This window comes from Acanthochromis polyacanthus, chromosome 14, assembly GCF_021347895.1.
Source record: "Acanthochromis polyacanthus isolate Apoly-LR-REF ecotype Palm Island chromosome 14, KAUST_Apoly_ChrSc, whole genome shotgun sequence".
In the NCBI taxonomy this organism is placed as follows: Eukaryota; Metazoa; Chordata; class Actinopteri; family Pomacentridae; genus Acanthochromis; species Acanthochromis polyacanthus.
This window is the reverse complement of record NC_067126.1, coordinates 25381228-25400029: the sequence shown is the minus strand read 5'-3', so window position 1 is coordinate 25400029 and position 18802 is coordinate 25381228. Positions and strand designations below refer to the sequence as shown.

The following is an 18802-nucleotide window of genomic DNA, read 5'->3' as shown; positions in this document are numbered from 1 at the left end:
CAGTTTGTGCCTCTAATGACTAAGTATTCACGGCAAATACAAGCCAGTAGATAAGCTGATTGATCAGGTTCTTGGGAATTTTATGTGATGAAGTTTACTGGATGTGTGTTCTCAGCGTTTGTATAATGGAATACAAGTTATTAACACAAGCAATATGATGGTGCACTGGGACTGCATCAATGAAAGTTCTTCCTGTGATAACAAATTAGCTGGAACCAAAACAATTAACTGATTAGCCAATCAACAGAAAATTAGAAATGATATTCCTGGCTGCAGCGTCTCCAGTGTAACGATTAGTTGCTTTTCTTATGTGTAACAAACTGGATATAGCATGTTTAGATTTTGCAGTGTCACTTAAAGAAAACAAGACTTGTTTTGTCCAGAAAATACAGATTTTTAACATTTCTGACATTTAATAGGTCAAATAACTAAGTGACTGAACAAAAAAATAACTCGCAGATGAACCCCAAACCCATTAGGAGGTTTCAAAAGCTCAATAACGGAAAACAACAAGCACAAAAACTGCCAAATTTACACCATTTATCAAAGTCAGAAAATATGAAAACAGGTAGAATCGCTGAATTTTCAATTTTCTTCACGCTTGAGATTGTAACATCTACCCCAAACCTCTTTATTCTAGACGTTTCATTTAAACATTTGCCAACAATAAGCTCTCTAATCACATTTTAGAAAAAAATTTAAATGAAAGATTTTAAATAAAAAATATTTGGCCCCTGTGAAGCCATTGGTGACTCTGCTGAGCTGTGAAATTTTAGCTAAACTGGACTGAACTGCAAGCTGTGCTGACAAAGAGTAGACAAGAGACAAGTATGGACACACATTAAAAATATAAGTGGTAAAACATCTATAGTGTAGTCACTACAGCATTACTAACACCTGTTGTACATGCTGAATGCAGGTCTGTACAATTATTATAAACTAAATACTAACAGAAATTGAACCTTTGTGTTTTTCTAAAATCTATGGCATTATAACTCTGTTGTACTGAGTTCTCTCTACTTCTAGCCATCAGTGTGCTGTTTCCATAGAGGTGCAGGACTTTGATATTGTAGTGAGAATGGGTCCACAGTGAGTAAAAATGGGAACAAGAAGGAACACAGAAATTGCTTGAGGTTCAGAGGGTTAAACAATAAAAAAAGGTGTCCATTAGTTAAAGCCGTAAAAGAGTCATATGGTACATTTAACTTTAGACTGATGCCTGTGTACAGTGGCAACATTTCTGCCATGTCTAGAAAGCTGCAGCAGAAGCAGCGCTGTTAGAGGATCTGACAAGAGTCTATGAAACAGCAACCAGTCAGGATGACTGTCCAAAATACTGCAAGTCCGGCTGTTTTATGCAAACTTGATAAACACAAGTAAACACTTCCACTGTACTTCTGGGTGAAGAGTCTCATGTTTAAAGATGGTCGAGTTACAAGGGGAGCTTCATAGGAGCTAAATTATTATTGGAGGAGTTTTACAGTTCCCTTTTGGAGTGTCTGTCTGCCAGTGTGGGAAACACTTTATAGCTTCACTGGGCTCTTAAGCGCAAAGCTGATGACAGACCGTAGTCCGTGAGCTCAAAGTGCACAGTGTTACAGAAACAGGTGTTGTTGTGAAGCTTGTGAGCAACGTGGTTGTGTGCTGTGGTGTTGGTGCCTTCCTGCCAGCCACAGCATCATCGTGGGAGGCACATATCAAAACAATGAGACACTTTGTGGCTCGGTGTCTTCTGCTGCACGCATAAGTTTAGCACGTCTCCCACACTGCACAAGATTCACAGCATCAGCCAAACTAAATCACAGACTATCTCTTTTGCTTTAAAGGTCTCGAGGTTTGCTCAGTCTTTCGACACACTGAGGTAGTGTATGTTGTTGTTTCCTGTCTCTTTAATGTAAAAAGACTTTATATTCTCCCTCCAGTTGCTTTAATTTTGTAAATGTGCCGCACAAGTTTCTTATATTATGACATACAATGTAACAGATTAATGTTATCGCTACAGTGGCATTGGTTAATTTAAAAGGCACTGACAATAAGTTTGAATTGAATAACTTGCTTTGACAAAAGCCAACATAAACAGATCAAGAATCAACAACTTTTTTTTATCTTACTAATGTGACTATAATTCGCTACATCGAGGCAAATATAGTTCTTTTTCCACTTTGTTTTCCTCAGGTCTTTAAGTAACTTACCCTGAGATCAATCACCCTGTTGTCCAGCTTTGTGTCCTGGTTAACTGTGGCTCTGCCTTCCTGAGGGCAAAAAACAAACATTATCACATCACCAAAAGTCTACAGACTATGAAATATTCAACAATGTTGAAATGTTCAGTTCCTGTTCTTTACACAGAGGTGTTTCTGATCAGTTATGTGTAAATATTTGTACAGGCTTTTCAGACCGAACAGGAAGAAAATATACAAAATGTGTAACACAACAAGTCTGAATAAAAAAAAAATAGTTGCAAAAACTAAGGTGATCCAAAAACCCAAATTGAATAGCATCCATCCATCCATTCTCTATACACCGCTCTATCCTCACTAGGGTCACGGGGGGTGCTGGAGCCTATTGAATAGCATGCTATTGTTGTTTTTTTTTTAATTGAACTATAAACACTGTGTGGTGCACGTGCCATGCTTCCACAGCTTAAATACCTACAAATAATACCACATCTAAGTACTTTGTTCCATGCAGTAACTACTGCAGGGTCAACTGCAATAAAAGACATCTGCAATGTGGGACAACAGAGCAAAAATAGAGGGAAAAAACAAATGAAAAAGTAAATGTTTCATCACAGGAGGAACCGCTGCTTCCAGGGTCATGGATGTCAGGCTTCCTTAGAGAACCCACTGGGGTTTGAGCTAATAGTTTGTGTCGCCACATCCTGCTCCAAACAGCCCCACGCAGAGGGACACAATGTTAGATGGGCAGACAGTTAGATAGACAGTGCTGTTGAGGCTCGGGTCTCTGGGGAAGGCAGGTGCTGCTACAAGTGTGTGACTGACATGCTGAATCCGTTCAGAAAACACCTGGGATGCCGCTGCAGCTGTAGAGATTAGCTTACTGGATAAACATGTGTGGACTTTCAGCTGTCTTTGGTATGGTGAGACCCATATATTAATTTGTTTACAAGTAATATGGTAAAATGTAATTCGATACTGTATATGATGCATCAACAGCTGAAGAAGAATAATAGTTGTTTCTGTGTGACAAGTTGTTTATTGCATCCATTACATTATTGAGCTTCTACAGGAACACGACTAAAACATTTAACCACCTGTTTAAAGGATGCAGCATTTCCACTTGCACCTTTAGGGGCTGCAGCTAGTCCTGTTTAGCAAGACAGAATCTTCTCATTAGCTTTAAAAAGCTCTACAGTTATTTAATGGTTACAGTGAAGTGAGCAACACATACTGAGCAAAAATCTACAAAACTGGTTTCAAAAGAAAAATAATCATTCCTTAATGAAACAACAATCAATCAGATCTAAATTACTGGTAAGCCAGGGGTTTACAGTCCTCAACGGCAGCCTGAAAGTTCAACAATCACTGAAACTGTAGCTGGGAAAACGAATGGCTTTTGAAATGCACGATGAATTTCTGAAATGATTCAACATCAATGCATAATTCCTTAATTTAATTGGAATTCAGAGAACTCCCTAAACACTGGCTGCTGGCTCTTATAAACACTGTGTGATGAAATCACCATTTGCATGAGTCAAACAAGGTGATTAGGTTTAATCACCCAATGCTCGACTCTGCCAAAAACACAAATCTCCATTGTCCTCGCTGAAAAAAGCTTCACTTTGAATGAAGTTAGCTCACTGCATGAAAATAACTCAATTTTGTCAAGCATTCAGATAAACTAGGACCTAATTGTTAATTATTTTGCCATCACTTCCAAGTCAGACCAAACCTATCCTTGCACATCCTGAGACAGTCAGTGGACTCATGCACAGAGACAGTCAGCCCTTATTTCTCACTTGGAAGGCTGATGTCAGAATTCTTTTAAGTACATTGTCTGAGAGAGTCTGGAGAACAATCTACAGCAGTTGTTTTTCCAGCTGAAACTGTCTGAGCTGAGTGTTGCAGAGCAGATCCTTAACAAGACCTTAATCACCTACCTAGTGTCACTAACATGTCCTGCGATCATTTTCAACTCTTGTGTCTTGCTTTATTGGGAAGAATGAACAAGCCAACATTTCATATTAGGCAGGGAAAATGGCACTGGAAAATCTCCAGTAATGAGGATCTTGACTAAGGTGAGCTTTGCATTCCTCCTTATCCATCCCTACATTCATCCTCACCTCTTCTCCCTCTCCATCAGGCCTGACAGCATCCTCCAGCTGCAGGGGGAGACGAGGCTCTGCCTGACTGATGACAAAAATCTGAGAGGAGAAAGAAAGCAAAGAGCATTAAAGCTAAGAGTGTGACAAACCAAAAATGTTTCCACTAGAGACTGGAAAGTACCTGGACTTCATATTCACACCAAGGAAGTCAAAGCGAAAAAGTGCGCGCCTCACCTGCTAAAACCTCACTTATGTGTGAGATTCATTGTGTGTTAAAACAGTTGGGCACTGCTGCTGTATGTTGTTTTTTTTCCATTGTCACAGAGTTTGTGGTGTTGCTTTGAAATGCCTCCCACCTTTGCCATTTTATGTACATACTAAATTAAGCAAAGCTAGCATAGCGTCACCTGCTGTATAAATGCATGTAAAGTACTGGAGTACCGAATGACCGTGTACTGTGTTGAGTGAAGAGTTGAAAGGAAGAATTGCATGTTAAGTGTACTGCTGTGAGGCCTTATTTATTTGCCTGCATGACATCTGTGTGCTTGCTATATGAATTGTGCACCTGCTTCTATGATATCAATCACTGGTGCTCACTTGTTGAGGTGCAAAAATACCGTATATGTTGGCGGGGGAAACATACAATTTTTTGTCCTTGTATTTATATGGATTATGGTGCGTAAAATGGGACCGTATTGTCTCCTCTCTGCTTACTTACGTGTGTTAAGAACTGTCCATGTGTGTGTGTTGAAACACTGTAGTAAAAGCATGCCTACCCTCTCAACATGGAGCTCAACGTCCTGCTGGGAACAGCTTTCGATCTTCTGCTCCACTTTCCTCACTGACGCCTCCACGTCTATGATGCTCTCCTTGGTGATGCTGGTGGAAGGGAAGAGGGTGGAGTGTAAACAACACATAGCACTTAGAAAACAAACTCAATCTGTTTGGGAGGACAACTGTGCAAAAAAAAAAAAAAAAAAAAACGCATTTCCATTAAACTATGACCGATGTTTGCAGAGAAGCGTCGACATTTTTCATGGTGTGATGTGCAGGGGATAGTCTGGGATTTGGGTGAGTGATTTTTAGACTGGGCAGCGTTTTTTTTTTTTTTTTGGCTGCTTCAATGACATTTGGGGTAGATACTACAAAAGGTTGTGGCTTTCATAACAAAACCGATATCCCAGCTTTCCCAGATCAACACAGCCATGTATCGACTTTCGTTAGGTTTGAATCAACAGACCGCAACAGAGTAGAAACTGTTTCACTGCTGCCACACATCTTGTTTTAGACAAATGGCTGTCTGTAATGGAATGGCTCATCTTGCTAGGGGGAAAAAAAAAACAACAACCCACCATTACGCCACAATTTTACCCCCTTCAAAATAGATTTTTGGACTCTAAAATGATTCCTGTCACAACATTATTTCTCAAAGGGGGCCTATTTCACTCTTTGCTTTCAGAAAAATCTCATCTGGTGGCATCAAACTGTGATTTTTAGAAGTATAAAGGCCCTATTTGGCCCAACTGTCTATCAAACAGTTGAGCAATTAAACCAGTAACAGCTAATTTCAAGGCAAATGAGGGGGTGCATAATAGTAATGTGCATAATCACAAAAATCTGATTGGTTAAATAATTTTATATCAGCCACAAAGGACAAAAAGTAAATAAAGAGAAGCAGTTGAGCTAGAGGGGGATTTGTGAGCTTTGAGAAAACTTGCATCACACTGCAGCTCCTGCGAAGTACCCAGCTCACCAACAAAAACAGCTTGATATGCAGAGAGCGGGGGTTAGAATTTCCCCATCATTTATTCAAGCGAAAGTAAACTACAGCATACGAGGGGAACCCGTTTTTAATTTTCTCACAGTGTGTTTCCAAAACAATGCACCATCTTCCTACACATGCCGCTCACTGAAACCAAGAGTGTCATCTGAGATATGAGGAACAACACCCACTGTCAGACAGTGCAAGGCCAGATGGGGGAACCTGCTGTAATCCTTCACTCCTCCTCATTAAAAAGCAGTAATGAGGGACTCAACGCTGGCGTACTGCTGTCCCTTCAGCTCCACGACAGCTGCCACCATAGTCCTTCTCCACCAGTAGGGGATCAGTTAGATAAATAAACCCCCACATTAATAACCTCCGCTGCACGGCCCTGAGGCGGGCGACAACACATTGAGCACAGACTGAGGAGAAAAGACTTATTAATTCAAGTTTGAAATTTGACAATATCACACAGAGAGGAGACATATGAGAAAAAGGGAGATAGAAGCCTTTCGCATTGAGTTGGCCACCAAGGACAAACAAGATGTTTGGGTGTAGAACCCTGCTCGCAAACAGAATTCAATTTGTGTCAAATAATTATAACATGAAAATTACTTAATAAAATCACTGTGGATCTCTAGAGAGAATCAGTAGTTTTTTGGTCGCGATGCTACAATTGGAATTACTCAGATTGCTCTTGGGTCACTATTCTTTAGATTTCTTAGGCATAAGCCCATAAAAGTGATACATAAAGCCCATATTCTAACAATGTCCAACATTGTTAAATAATGCATGGGATTAATAACAGAAAAGACTACATAAGGTTCTACAATTTAAAATGAGAGACCGACACATAAAAAATGAGTCCAAACCACCGTCACAGCACGTCAAACTATCCTGCAAAGCTTTTACCAGTTGTTTACTCCAAGAAAGATTGAAAATGCCAAAAAAAAAAAAAAGAAATCTTAGAACAAAGTGAAGGAAACCAACACTGTTTTCCTGTTTCATCCAGGACACCTGCTGCTGCTTGATGCCGTGTGAGATTCTGCAAGATGTGACATGCCGATTATTACACGTATCATGAAAAGGAGTATTATTAAGCTATTAAAGGGTCAACTCACTCATGTAATGTCACTCATGTAGCTTAGAATAACAGTGTTGCTGCTTTCACGGAATAGTGCGGGTTTTACACACCGCATGCTGCGATTGTTTCAAACATGCCAGAGACTCTGACACTGCGTTGAATAAAACCAGCCAACTGCACAGCAAACAACAAGGAGATCTGACTGATGTTATTCCAGCTTCAGCGACCAGCTCAGCCACCATCTCTCATCTGCTTTACACTCAGTACTTTCGAGGTACTTGAGCAGAGGAAAGGTCGTAGAGCCTGGAGATCATCTAATTAAACTGTGTGAGTGAGAGGAGGATGACTTGGACACACAATACATGAAAGGAGACTTCTTGTGCAATGTCATCTCTGGCCTCGGCGTGATTATGAGAGGATTTTCTTGTAATCCAGAGTCTCACTTAGCTTGTCAATCACAGCAAAGTGTGTAAAACTGAATGTGGGCCAAGAAACCACAGTAACTGATAGTGCCACTTGTTCTTAAAGATAAATATAAAAAGCACAAATCATTTTGATACTAACCATGTTCAGAAACTGTCCTAGAGAATATGAAAGTGTAGTGTGACTTTGCTGGGGTTTTTTTTTCCAGTTTTGATGTAAGACACTGTTGTCTTTGCAACTGTGTCATCACTTTCACTTGGTCTGTCGTTAGGCGGGAAGATTTTGCAAAACAATCTAAACTGTCCAACCGCAATATTGCAGAACCTGATTGAGGAACTGTTGCACATAAAAGAAATCGGCCGTTACAAAAATATAGCATCGCGTGAGTGGAACAAATGCAATATGTTGTAACACACTGCAAACTTTTCCACGATTTAAACAAATTACAGTTGGAAATTGGTTACCCTTCCTTGGCTCTGTCCACTGCCTTTATGAAGCTACAAAACTAAAAAGCAATAATGGCAGGGAGCAGCTTGTCTCGGTGACCATTTGAAGGGAACTACGGCACAGTCAGGGGTTTGTGACACTTTACAAAGTGGGGTCAGTGTGTTCAGTCAGCTGAGGTCAGGACTCGTGTTTGAGCAGCGGTGACCTCGGCCTCATTAGAAAAACAAACTCATATTTGGGTTAAGTTTATTGTCAACCTCAAAATAATGCATCAGCCAGCCACAAAGCTCCTCAAGCCTCATTTATGAAACATGAATATAAGAAGTGTAAGTAAAATGGTAATTTATGCACATGTGGGTAGTCATCAAACATTTAGTAGCTCTGAATTGTTTACATCGGACTCAGGCAGGTGTGTGCATCAACACCATCATTTATTACTTCGCTCTTTAATTAAGGCTTGTGTCTGAATTAATGCCAATGTTTTCATAAGCATTATATGAAATGAATATTTATATTGTTTATTCTATATTCTCTGGAATGAACCAGCCTGCTTGTATATTCTCCATAACATAACAGACTGTTCTGAAAAAGTATTCCCCTGATCACTCCAGAAAGATGAGGGGAAGACAGGCACTGAGGAGAGATGCTTTGGTCATCTCACAGAGGTACTTCAGTAAAGGTAGCAGAGCCTGTGTACGCTACTGAGCGCATATCCACAGAGGTTTGACACTGCTTCTGTTGTGTTGTACCGTCTGCTTGACAGCTTTCAATCAAATCATTTTCTGTCAACTTTTCATTTGATTGTCTGGAAGAGTAATACGACATTCAGCCAGTCTGAGAGCTCGTAAAGCCGCCACCACTACCAACTAAACCACAGGTATGTTTTAAACAGCAATCATTTATGCAATCTCTGCATTGCTCAAGTTCAGCATTATCCAATGTCATAACTGCCATTTTGGTCTGGCAGATTACACCTGTGGGTGTTACGCTTTGCCAAATTTAGCAATATCTAAGGAGATGCTATTTCAGTAATGCATGATAATTAAGGTCGTTCCCATTGAAGAGACCAAATCCTGGGCGTACTGTAAAACAAATGCTTGCTTTGAAATGAATTCACTGCACGCTTTAGTAAATTACATGAATTGCATCATAAATGTTCTTCTATGTGGATTTTACGTCCCGATATCGATTGACTTTCACAGGAGCCCCCTTGCAAACCTTTAATACCAGCCTAAAGCAGCAATATTATCAGCCTTACCAGCTTTATTTCTTTCAATAAAGTCCACATCCACTGATGGTTGAGTCATTCATAGACTACCAGTAATGGGCTAAAATTTGGCTGCTAACATGACTAATGATGCTTGGCTCTTAAGTATTTCTTTCCCCTCTGATCCGGCAGCCATATCTGCCATCTCGACAGGAACTGCTCCATTAAAACGCTGCTGTATTCCACCCTGTTAAAAGCCAGTTTTCGCTGTCAAGTGAAAAATGATTGATCTCCCCACCCTCCACCTCACCCAGAATGTGTGAAAATGGATCGGCGGACGATTAGGGCCCAGCATTTTCCCACCATTGTTTCTGCCCTCTCTGACAGGAAGAATGGTCTCTGTACTCACTTTGCGGCAAACTTGACCATCTGCTTGCTGGCACGATCTCCCACTGCGACCAGTGCCTGAACGTTGAACTGCTGCTGACGCAAGACCAAGAAGCATTGCTTCCCTGAAAGCAAAAACAACAACAAAAGATAGTGCCGCGCTGTTAAGATGCAAACTTAACTGGTTTGTCACAATAAAACCCTGGGCACACTGTTTGAAGCCTAGTGAGCATGTTCAGTCAAAAAAGGCTGTGTGTGTGTGACTGAAGCTGTAGAAAGTATCCCCCAGCTGTAGGGATCAGGTAAAGTGTCAAACATTTGTGAACAGAGCCCTGTCTTTGAAGCGCACTGTGTAGAGAAAGGGTGATTGCTGCCTTCCTATCAAGCATACGCACACACCTAGAAGGAGTGTAAATAAGGTAGCCAACAAAAAGACAGGGCAGCAGATAGTCGGACCACCCAGGTACTTTGATGTTTGTTCCCTGTGAGAATGGGGGCGGCTGGTGGGGATCACAGCATTGCCGAAATCCCACCAACAGATGCACCTCATCCCACACTAAATCAGGATGTTATTCTGCTCTCACGGACATCCTACAGCGAGCACAGAGAATGAAGACACGAGTGGAGAGGAAGTGACTCTTGACTCTGGAAGTTATTGTGAAAGGAAATGGCTAAAAGACATCATCACTGTGGCCTGAGTTAATTTATAATCACAATTTTAGCACAGCAGAATGAAAGCCTGATGTTTCACACAGGGGAGTAATAAGCAGGCAAAGTGCAGTGGCTTCCTTGTATTCAGACAGAGCAGCTTCATGACTGCCAGTAGCTAGAACCCAGCAAGACAAGGATATCTGATCTTCCAGTTGGCAGTAACATGTTAGTCTGACAATGATATCAAAACCACCCTCGGGTTGTCAAACTGCTTAACACTGAGGAAAAAAACAGATGTGTAAGTGCGCACATTCCTCGAAAACATTTCTAAAGTCTTAACAGGATCCAAATTAAATCTGGGGTTGTTTGGTGTGTAAACTCACAACAAAAGCTGCTGGGTTTAGTTTTTAGTTGCAGGCCTTCAGTGTTGAACCCAAACTGAATGATGTCAGTCATTTAAGTCCTCAGAAATCTACAACAACAAGGCAAAGCTGACTGGTTTTGCTGTTTGATGTTGAAGAGAAAGGAGTGTTGTGGAGAACTGGCCCAGGGGCAGATGTTGTAGACTTTTCTGTGTCGTATACTGAGGATTAGAACAGACGGCATCTAATCTGGGCTGTTCGTCTCTTTCACAGTAAAGAAAGTCACTCTAAACCAGAAAAAGGTGAACAAAGGGGGGAGGTCTCACCTTTTGCTCGGCTGGTGTGGACTCGGGCACGCAGCCAGATCAGCTGGTCAGCCTTCTCAGGAGTAAGGTCTTGGACTCGCACCAATTCCCTGTCTGGCTCACACAGACAGACACACTAACATTTTATTACTTCAAAAGACTTTTTTCTCCCCATTTCCCCGCCTCTGTGTAAAGAATCTCACCTCCACCCCTCCTGCTCTTCCCTGCATATTCCCAAAGGCAGAAAGAAATGTGAATAAGCATGCATGTGCATGTGGAGAAGTGCGCACAATAAAATGCTCAAATTACAGGCATGCCTAATAAATAAGACACACTAGGAGGCCTGCTGAAAGCTGTCGGGTTCACCTATTCTCTCTGGGCTTTATGACAAATTGACTCTAGTTTCACCTGTATCACTCAGAGGCATGCGTACTCCTTATTATCAGCGAGCAGAGGAGGCAGACACCAAGGCTACACTAGAGAAAACAGAGCCGCCCTTTTGGCTGAGAACTCTGCATCAACCCACATGAAAGCCCTCACCCTTCTCCTCCCCCATGGCTGAGCTTGGCATGCAGGTGAGGGAGGCCCCACTTTGTTTGCTGCCACTGAGGCTGAAAGAGCATCCAGACAGATGGACGACGTCGACAGGTCCGCCTCATTCATCGGGGAGCTATCAAACACTATTAGTTACCGCAATTATCACTGACATCGCTGTAATCATGACGCAAGACGACACCTCAAGCATTTTCTGCGATGTTTATCACTTGTAATCGTGTTAAATCGGCGTGTTTCACAGCCGGGTGAAGGTCACCTGAGAAGTTCCTGATCAGTGCGACATTCTGTAACAAAACATTCTGTACAGTGAAATATGGCATTAACGTCTTTTTACCTAGATGCCTGTGCTCAACCGGTGTTCCTCAGCAATGTGACTTTTGTGACTTGTATGACTGTTTTAGATATGCGAAACATAAAACTGCTGCCTTCAACTATTTAGTTAACGTGTAGTTCTTATTTTATGGCAGTAAACTCCTGAACGTTAGGTTGTACACATTTAGATGCTATCAGATTCACAGAAAGGTGTACATTCTTAACACAAAACACTTTCAACTTTCCTCTGTATTAACACAACATGAAGACTGTGAACAGCTCAGCCACATATGGTGCTCTGGAAAAGACTCTACCTCTAGCACTGGTTTATTAAGTACTACCACAAAATCAGATAAAAAATTTACTCCATTTTTTAAATGAGCTACCATCCTGGTAAAAAAAAAAAAAAGAAAAGAAAACTAAAAAGACAACACTTTTTAATGCAATGAGTTTTGAAAGAAACCTTTTCTTTTTCTCATAAGCATCACATGATTGACAGGAAACTGAGCTGTACACAGAGAAAAGCTTTTTTCTTCACTTGAAACAACATTAAAACAACATTTGTTCGCATCAAAGGACGTCTTTGTGTTTACTGAGCTTTCTGAACTTGTCTGAAATGCATATCTCTTTTTCACTGTGCAGATCAATGTTGAAAAAGAGACAAAAGAGCATGTACACAACAAAAAATATATATGTTTGACTGCTAACAGTTCAGTCTGATGCACCGACACAGGAGCAAATTGTCAGTTCTACCAACATATGTTCACATGTTCTTGAAACACTAAATATCACAAAATATGAGAAAAAAATGTGTCTGTCTGGACAATAAAGTGAATGTTTTGGTGAAAGAAGTAACAGGCATACTAACCCAGTTTTTGTTGGGACTGGACCATAGCTGACACACCGTATCGATCCTTGGCAAAGTCCTTAAGGAAAAAAGCACAAGAATTTAGCAGTTGAGATGATTTCACAGATAAATACAATTTCACACTTCTTCTTTTAGCATCTCCATTTTGACTTTCTATTGCTTTCAGAGACAGTCTGGTTTCGTAAGTGTTTGACGTCTGTCTGTCTGCTACATCTGAGATAACAGACAGAACAAGTAATGGGGCTTTATCATGATCTCGCAAAAAACTGTGGAAGAGAAAACAACAACTCATGGGCTAAGGAAGCAAGTATTTGCATGCGAGTTGTTACAAATGTGTGAAATCAGAAGGAGAATCAAAGTCTGAGAAAAAGGTAAGAAACTGGTCGTACAGGATGAGTGCTGTGATCTGTCGCGTATACTTACATCTTCCTCTGTGGTTTGTTGTTCAGCAGTCTGAAACACAAACAGGCAACAGGGATTTAAGAGACATTGCCGATAGCCCCGAAACAACAACAAGAGGACTATCTATTAATTTCCAATATAAAAAATGTCCAAATGGAGCGACTTAAAACGTTTTGCTACAACAGTCATGCAAATTGTGTTTTCATCTTGTGCTATCAGGGATTTGAATAAAATTAATAAATCATAACTCAGTCATGGAGCTGAGCCTTAGATCACTGAAATGCACAGCTCCTCCACGCGTTGATCCAACACATCATAGACAATGAGTAATGGCAGCAGGAGATATTGCTTTGTAATAGAAACAGCATAAGTGGACAGATATTCTTTATCTCCGCACTGACTTCTAGGCAAATGACTCCCAGAGTGCAATGAGATCCAGTCTTGGCAAAGTTACAGTTTCATTTCCTATGCAAATTGATATTGGTGTATGGAAATGGCTGGTGGCAATAGAGTGAATTGGAATCACCCATCCTTCACACTATAATCCAGTCACATGATAGATGATATGGAGGCGTATGATCAACTGTATATAGATCTGCTGTAGCCATGAAGCGACCGAGACACATCGGTCCCACAAAAGTGACAAGTGTTAGCGTGGAAAGTGCATCGCAGAAAATAACACGGGCTACACTCAGTCAATAAACATTCAGCTCAGCTTTCAGGTCTTCCCCGAGGCAATGCTCACTATGCTACACCGATGCAGGCAGCAATAGCCAGTGGATTAAACAGTGACAGCGCCTGCTTCTTCCATGAAACATGCTGACTGGGTGAATTCAGCTGGAAGACAGGATTCGTTCCTGCTTTCACCTACCAATGCCACGAGTCATGACAGCGATGCACGGGGCGTCAAACTAGATGACACGTTTTCAAAAGATTGCCTTTTTTATATTCGGCAGATTAGGAAAAAACTTAGATCCTGATAAGGATGCTGAGACTGACATCATTAAGTTAAATTAAATGGTTGTATTTATATAGCCCTTTTATCCAAAGCGCTTTACATGATACGTCACATACACACACTGATGGTGTAAGCTGCCATGCAAGGCGCTAACCACGACCCACCAGGAGCAATTAGGGGTTCAGTGTCTTGCTCAGGAACACCTCCTCATGAGCACGACGGGCCGAGGATCAAACCGGCAACCTTCCAGTTACAACACAGCCACTCTACCCACCGAGCTATGTTGCCTACTTCCTGTGCCGCTGGAATGGTTACAAAATAAAAGCCCATAGCATTCAAAATACGCCTTCAAAATAAAAGCCTGGAGGGAACACTTATCTTAACACTAGCAAAGCAAAGGCTTGTCAAAATTGATGAACTGATCAATAGACCTTTAAAAGAGTAATTTACACGTGATTCGGTATAAATACATACCATGCACATGCATAACACATGCCTGTACTTAGCACAGGGTAATTGTTTATCAAAGATTTCATCCGTTGGAAATGATAACGTCAACTGAGCATCCTTGGCAGAGTACTGCGCTCTCTGAGTGCTTTTCTTGTTTGGAATTGGTTCGGGTTATGTGGCATCACTTGTTTTGAACAATTTCTTTATCATCTGCAAATTGATATTAGGTAGGGGGTAAAAAAAAAATCTAATAAATCGTGAATCAGGATTTTTTTGTGAAAAAAATCGGAGATTTTTTTAGGTCATATCGCCAGCCCTAACGAAAAGTAGAAAAGAAGTATGCCCAAGTGCTGTCATGTAGTCTAACTATGTCAAGTTTCTAGGGATGATGAGGCCATTCAGATTTTTTGAAATTTTGGCTATGTAAAAGAACTGGTAGCATTTAAAAAGTCCATTTGAAAATATTGTTAACAGTCACTAAAACTGTTCAATAGTGTGTAAGGCATCTTAGTTCTTGAGTTTGTGATCAAACAGAGCCGTTCTGAAGACCTTCTGTACCACTGCAATGTGGTAGTAAGTGATTTTTACTGTGTATGTTAACCCATAAGAACCCACGGTGACACCAGTGTAACAAGCACTTTGAGTGCCCCAGTCTCTTCCTTGTAAAGCTTTATGTCTGACCTTAACTCATTAAGTCCTTTAAGGAAAAATGGGTCTGGGTTTTTATGGGTTAAAAAGGGAGATATGCAGTCAGTGCAGAAGAAAATAGCACTTTGTTTGGGTGGACATAAACATAGCCAAAATGACAGGAATACTCAAACAATGGACACCAACGCCCCCCCGCCGACTAACCACCCCTGCTGAACCCACAATGCCCAGCAGAGCAGCCCGTCACAGCCTTACCAGCTGGAAAAAGGGGTGGCGGATGTAAAACAACAAAACAGAAGAAAAACAAAACTAACACTGACCAGCTTGGCCTGTTTCTCGGCCTTCTTTGCAGCTTTCTCTGCTTCCTTTTGCTGTTTCTTCAGGGCTTTCTTTGACTGAGCCTGCTGCTCCTCCTCCGTCGCCCTGAAACAGGAAGAAACACACAACATCAACATTTAAGTCAACTTCCACCTCCTATTTCTCTCGCATCCCACGAGGAAGTAGTTGACCGCCTGGGAAAATTAATTCTGAGCCATCAACACCTCCAGCTTTCAAGTCTGCACTACCTTTAAACCCATTGTTATGTCAAACAAAACAGCTGTAGCCTGTGTGAATGGAGTGATGGGAGTTCAGAGAGCAACTAAAAGCAGAGATGTCAGAAAGCAAGATTAGCAAGATAAACACTGTGGCTTTAAGGTGGCAGTCTGGCAAACCCTTTCTAATGCATTTTACAATTTGTGTTGTGAAGAATATAGATTATCCAATTATGATAACATTTTGTCTTATCTAAAAGGAAAGGTGTCTTTATTTGCTAAACAGAACAGCCACACAAAACAGCACAAAACAATGTAAGTGCTGATAAGCTTGTGACATTTGCCAAACAGGGCAACAGACAGATACAACTCTGCACTCTAATCTAGATGAAGTCACCATACAACACACAAGACAGCCTTGAATCAACACAAGTATGTTTTTTATGTGTTATTTTAAAAGTTAGATTTAAAAATGTATTAATCATTTTGTTTGTTATAAACACTGCTTTTGAAACTAGATACAAGTGATTTATGCCGACCCACATCAGTGCAACTTCAGGACACTGTCTGTGGATTGTTGAGAAAGATAAGAGAAAGGTTAAAAGGCTGTAAAACATAAATCAGCAGTAAACCAGCACATTGTAGACCTAATATTATAAACAGTCTGAACTTTGCCCATGCTGTAGTTTTATAATAGTGTACTAAGACTGCAGGTGAACGAAGAATAAATAAATGCTGTTTGGTTCACCCAACGGCCAGGTGTCCAGGCCTGAAGGAAGCCTATGAGCGATACAGGAGCTGCTCCTGTTGAGTCACAGGAAATAACAAGGACCAAAGGCCGACTATGAATAGCAATAAAACCTAAACAAGACACAAAAATCACAACATATTATGACTTTCGGGCAGGATTTCAGACTAAGCTCGCACTTCCCCTTCAGCCAAATTTAATAATGACACCACTGTTCCAACACAGCTGATTATGTACCATAGGAAGAAATCTGTAAGGTTCCATAACCTGAAAAATTAGAATGATACATTCCTAGTTTGTGAAAACAAACACTGAAATCTGGTTCTGCTCTGCTGGTGTTTTGGAACAAATGGAACAAATCACCTAAAACCAACAAAAAAATGGCCTACAGGTTTGCTGTGTTTTGAAACTAGACAACAACGAGACAGAATGTGAAGTAGAGCAAATCAGATGCACTCAGGCTGGATTATTTGTATGCTCCACCAACTGGTTGAATTTGTTAAACTGGATCAGCAATCTGTTTTAGCCCAAGGCAAGTGAGATCAGTCTGAGCTGCAGACGTCCACAAAACATCTACTGTCTGCAGCTAAGCTGCTACACAAACAAACTTTGTGGCTCTCTGTTTTTTAAACGGCTGCTTTAATGTGACACACATAAATGATTAAATGTTGTACATTCAAACACAGTCACCCTATTGCACCTGTCAGTTGAGACACAGCACAACACATGTGCCCGACAGGTGCAACAGCAAGTCCTTTCACGGCACAGCTGTGCCACTTCTTTCACAGACGTTATCGTTGTATTGTGAACATTTCACCACATCATAAAAGGACAGTAAATGGAAATGGGACAGATGAACATGAAAGGAAATGTTATCAGTGGGAAGAGGCTTGGTAATTTAAAGGACACTCCCCAAAGTCCCTGGAACATCTGAAAAGTCTTTGTATTAAAATGAATTCTGATGTCAAGCCATACACTTTACACATATGAAACACAGCCTTTTTTTCATTTAAAAAAATTCAACCTGTTGGTAACTTAAGAAGCTTCAGTTTCTGATGTTTGTGTGTTAGTTTGTTCTCTATTGCGAGGCGTTTTGAGTGTTTTTGATCCTTCCAATGTGTGGACAAAATATTACAAACACCTCATAATTTGTCACAGTTTGCTGAAACAGAAACAAATAACCAAACTGGTAGCCTCAACATATGCAGGAACATTTTTAGTGATGTAATACTTGCTGCATGGCTGTGATATGAATTGTATCTATTCATTTTTAGGCCACAAGCTGCATTTTCAATTGCAAGCTAAAGTAGTTTTAACTTATCTGATGCAACAAACCAGCTGCTGTCAGTCTGAATCTACCGATCTGAGGGTAAATTGACAGGAATGCAGCAGTAGAATAAGCAGCAGTGATTTGCAGATTCGATTTATATAATTAATGCAATAGTAATAACATATATAATGTACTGTATGTTGCAAGATTGTAAATGTGAGTGATTCAACATGTTATCTGAATCACAGACTTCAGTTTGACATCTGTGCAATCACACATTTGTCATCATTTCATTTGAATGTGCTGCAAAGAAGAAACAGGAGTTAGATATTATTATAGAAGCACATATAATGATTGATACTGTGTATTTTAAAATAACTATAATATCCCGAATTGACCAGAAACCCTAAAATTACGTCTAAGACATCTAGCCATCTTACATCTTCTTAATCTTGTCAACGTATATCAAATGATACCAGAATAAAGAGATTTTTGAATGCACTTCGGTAAAATGTTGATTAGCTACTCAGCATAAGTTGGTCACATCTTGTGTTTTTTAGTTTTATATCGCAATATCTGTAATCCTAACCCTCTGTAACTTTCTGTTCTCAGAAGCAGAACTTCATGGTGTCTGCAGTTCAACCTGACAGCTGATGCAATCTAGTGTATGTGAAGGTAATGCTAATTAGCTGCTAGCCCAGTTAGCTCCAGTGTGCTGCTGTTAAACGCGCTGCAGTGAGTCTGAGCTACTGCAGGAAAAACTATCACACTTTCTTACCCCTGGACTGCCTCTTTCGTCATGTCGAGCTATGTTCTTGGAAAGTTTGGAGAAACTGTATCACGACTGTGTGACAGGCAGAAGCAGCACATCAGCTGATCGCAGCATGGACGGACGCAAGAAGGAAGGACCTGTTTTGACGGAGCACATAATGCCGGATGTAGGGGATTCCGGCTAGAAACGAATTACGAAGTGTGGTTCCGGCAGACTTCAGTTTGTCCTGACGGGACACAGTGTAGACAAAACAGGAATGATGTAAATATCAAAAGAAAAAAATGCTGTGAGTCAGAAGGAATCTGCACATTGCTACATAATTTGCCAATTTTCAGCATTTAAAATGAAAACAAACTCTGCTGTAATAAGTGCC

At 40.7% G+C, this 18802-nt stretch overlaps 1 protein-coding gene across 1 annotated transcript in view; it reads right to left on the bottom strand.

The window, feature by feature from the left end:
- The window catches only part of dars1 (aspartyl-tRNA synthetase 1), a 28264-nt gene extending 9664 nt beyond the window's left edge, over positions 1-18600 (bottom strand). Inside the window, exons 1-9 of the mRNA XM_022193665.2 lie at positions 18436-18600; positions 15427-15529; positions 13072-13101; positions 12649-12706; positions 10935-11027; positions 9618-9720; positions 5062-5164; positions 4304-4384; positions 2193-2252 (exon numbers count right to left, since the gene is read on the bottom strand). Coding sequence (XP_022049357.1) covers positions 2193-2252; positions 4304-4384; positions 5062-5164; positions 9618-9720; positions 10935-11027; positions 12649-12706; positions 13072-13101; positions 15427-15529; positions 18436-18458 — 654 coding nt within the window. The 5' untranslated portion in view covers positions 18459-18600. The remainder of the gene's footprint in view (positions 1-2192; positions 2253-4303; positions 4385-5061; positions 5165-9617; positions 9721-10934; positions 11028-12648; positions 12707-13071; positions 13102-15426; positions 15530-18435) is intronic.
- Between the last annotated feature and the right edge of the window lie 202 nt (positions 18601-18802).